The 3145-nt window shown below is 33.5% G+C and overlaps 1 protein-coding gene across 1 annotated transcript; it reads left to right on the top strand.

Moving 5' to 3' along the window:
• Positions 1-1669: 1669 nt before the first annotated feature.
• On the top strand, positions 1670-2512 carry LOC130825378 (zinc finger BED domain-containing protein DAYSLEEPER-like). Its single transcript, XM_057690578.1, has 2 exons — positions 1670-2030; positions 2119-2512. The coding sequence occupies exons 1-2, from the start codon at positions 1704-1706 to the stop codon at positions 2482-2484; spliced, it is 693 nt and encodes a 230-aa protein (XP_057546561.1). The 5' UTR covers positions 1670-1703; the 3' UTR covers positions 2485-2512.
• The last annotated feature ends 633 nt before the right edge of the window (positions 2513-3145 follow it).

The following is a 3145-nucleotide window of genomic DNA, read 5'->3' as shown; positions in this document are numbered from 1 at the left end:
GTTTGTTTAAATTTCATTGTCTGCTTTTTAAGTTGTTCTGGATTGTTCTGGAATCTGGATTGTTCTTGATTATTGCTCTGCTTTTCAAGTTTAAAGTTTGGAATTTGGATTGTTCTTGGATTGTTCGTAATTTCTTTTTAGTTATTTTTTTTTTGTTTTATTACAATTTTATTTTTTAAATACTTTTTTGTGCAACATCTTCATTTGATCAAAGTAGAAATTAATGGGATATATTATAAGATCAATTATAGAAAAACAATAATGGAGTTTATATTATCAATGAGGACAAGTTGAAAGGAAGTTCAATAAATGTTGAAAACTTCTGCTAAACAATTAAAATTGATCAACATCTGCATAAATCAAACTTCAAAGGCAAATGATGACACTTTTAGACCCAAATGCTAATATAATGAACCTGTAATCTACATTGTTTTGTAGGAGTTGAGCCAAATGATGATAGTAACAATCCTGGAACAGATGGAAGTTATGGAACAGATGTTGAGACTCCTAACATTGGGCAAGAAGCTACTCCAACATTCGGAACTCGCAAGAGAAAATGGACATCAGATTGTTGGGACCATTACAATACTTTCGATGGTGATGAATTCGCTGATAAGAGGCCAAGAGCTTACTGTAAGTATTGTAATAAAGGACCTATCTTTGCCGACTCAATGTATGGTACTACTAATTTTAGACGTCACATTGAATCTTGTCAAGCTCGTGATAATTGTGATATTCGTCAAATGCTCTTAGATAAAAAAGCTAAGCCTGTTTTGAAATACAATCCTATTGAGTACAAACAAAAGGTTGCTTTGGCTATCATTAGGCATGGATATAGTTACACTTTTGCTGAGCATGAAGGGAATAGGGATATCCATACATATTTAAATGAAAATTGTAAACCAATATGTCGAAATACAGCTAGGAATTGGACTATTAAAATTCATCAAAGGGAGAGAAAACAATTAAAAAAGGCATTACATGTTATCCCTGGAAAGATTTGCTTGACATCGGATATGTGGTCCTCAATTGTTGGTCAAGGATACCTTTCTTTAACTGCTCATTACATAGATGAGAATTGGAAGTTGCACAACAAGATACTTAATTTCTGTCATGTTCCTCCTCCTCATAATGCTCAAGTGTTACATGATACTATTCTTGATAATCTGAAAAAATGGGGAATACATAAGAAAATATTTTCCATTACTTTAGATAATGCTAGATGCAATGATAATATGCAAGACTTGTTGGCAGATAGTCTTTCTGTTTTTGGTAGCTTGCCATGTGATGGTGAATATTTTCATGTTCGTTGTGGTGCTCATGTGTTGAACTTGATTGTTCAAGATGGATTGAAATGTGTTAGTGATTCTTTGAGTAAAATTAGGCAATTGGTTAGACATTGGACTTCTTTGGAAGCTAGGAAAATGAAATTTGCTGAATGTGTTTCTGGAGTTGGTTTGGATTGTTCTACAGGTCTTTTGTTGGATTGTCCAACGAGGTGGAATTCTACATTCATGATGATTCAAAGGGCTTTGGTATACAAAGTTGTTTTCTCTAGGTTAGGAAAATCGGATACATCAACTTCTACTTTAACTGAGGAAGAATGGTCTAGACTTGCGAAAATTTGTGATCTACTTAGGCCATTTGACCTTATTACCAAGTAATTTTCGGGAAGGAATTATCCAACAGCAAACTTGTATTTGATGAATGTCTGGTCAATTGAGTCTCTCATATTGAGTTATTGTAATATTGAGGATGAGTCGATAAGCAATATGGCGAAGGGCATGAAGGCTAAATTTGATAAGTATTGGGAAAACTATAGCATGATTCTTTCCATGGCTGCCATTTTAGATCCTCGCTTAAAACTTCAATATGTGAAGTTTTGTTTTGTGCAATTAGATGGTAGAAGTGCTGAATATAAGACTGAGAAAGTGAAAGAAAGTCTCTTCAAGCTATTTGAAGAGTATTCACAAGTTGATATTTCTCCCCTTGGTTGTACTAGAGTTGGAAGCGGGAATGCAAGTCTTGCTGTAAGTTTTCATTCTTAACCTTTTGATATTATGTTGTACTTAAATTTGTTATTCAATAATTATTAATAGAAGTTCTCTTGTTTTGTAGGCGTTTTCATCTTATGAGAATTCTTCTTCTCAAGGTAGAACACAACTAGATGACTACTTAGGTGAGCATAAATTGGATCCTTTGTCGGATTTGGATGTTCTTGGTTGGTGGAAGGATAATGCTAAAAGGTTTCCACAAGTTGCAAGTATGGCAAGAGATTTGTTAAGTATTCCAATTACTACTGTTGCTTCCGAGTCGAGTTTTAGCTTGGGAAGTAGGATACTAACAAAATGGAGAGCTTCCTTACTACCGGAGAGTGCCGAGACTTTGGTCACAACCCGAAGTTGTCTATATGGATATGATGTTGAAAATGGTAAATTGTCTTTCTTTTTTTGCATTTTGAGAAATAAAGAGATTCATAGCTAATTAAATAGTTCGTTTTTTATTTGTGTGAAGATAACAATTCTCTTGAAGACGGTGTTGAAATTCCGATTTTGCGGGATCCACACAAAGAACCTCAAGTTATCGGCGTAGAAGAGAGCGGAATTGAAATTCTTGAAGATGATGATTTTTAGTAAATGTTGTCTTAGATTATCAAATAGTAGACTATGACCAAGTTTATTAAATTGTAATTGTCATACTTTGTTGAACTAATTTTATTTTCTGTTTCATGAAACTTTTGATATGTACTCTATATAAGTTACAATTTTATCGTAATAGGTACATACTAAAATATTATCGTAATAGGTACATATTAATATATTATCATTGACGTAAATTATTTTTTCAAAAAAGTGCAAAACCCGTTGGGTCAACCCGAACCCGACAACTTAGGGTCTTAAACGAGGTAGTCTAAACCCGAAACCGTAATTTTTTAAACCCGTTCAACCCGAACCCGAAAATATTTTTATACGACCCGACCCGTCCGACCTGTTTGACAGGTCTAATTTTAGTTTATAGAAAGATTCATGTAAAAAAAATGTTCTACATGAACAAGTTTTAACAAAAAACTAGTGGAATAAAGAAATGAACATAACTTACTCTATACTTGGTGGATTTCTTCAAGTTTGGTGTCTATGGAAAGCTC

The sequence above is a fragment of the Amaranthus tricolor genome, chromosome 10 (assembly GCF_026212465.1).
Source record: "Amaranthus tricolor cultivar Red isolate AtriRed21 chromosome 10, ASM2621246v1, whole genome shotgun sequence".
NCBI lineage: Eukaryota > Viridiplantae > Streptophyta > Magnoliopsida > Caryophyllales > Amaranthaceae > Amaranthus > Amaranthus tricolor.
Note: the sequence above shows the minus strand (reverse complement) of the source record. Positions and strands in the feature narration are given on the sequence as shown.

Coding starts and splice junctions, on each gene's coding strand:
- LOC130825378 (XM_057690578.1), top strand. CDS start 1,704: ATGAATGTCTGGTCAATTGAGTCTCTCATATTGAGTTATTGTAATATT. Junction 2,031..2,118: donor GCGGGAATGCAAGTCTTGCT/GTAAGTTTTCAT, acceptor CTTGTTTTGTAG/GCGTTTTCATCTTATGAGAA.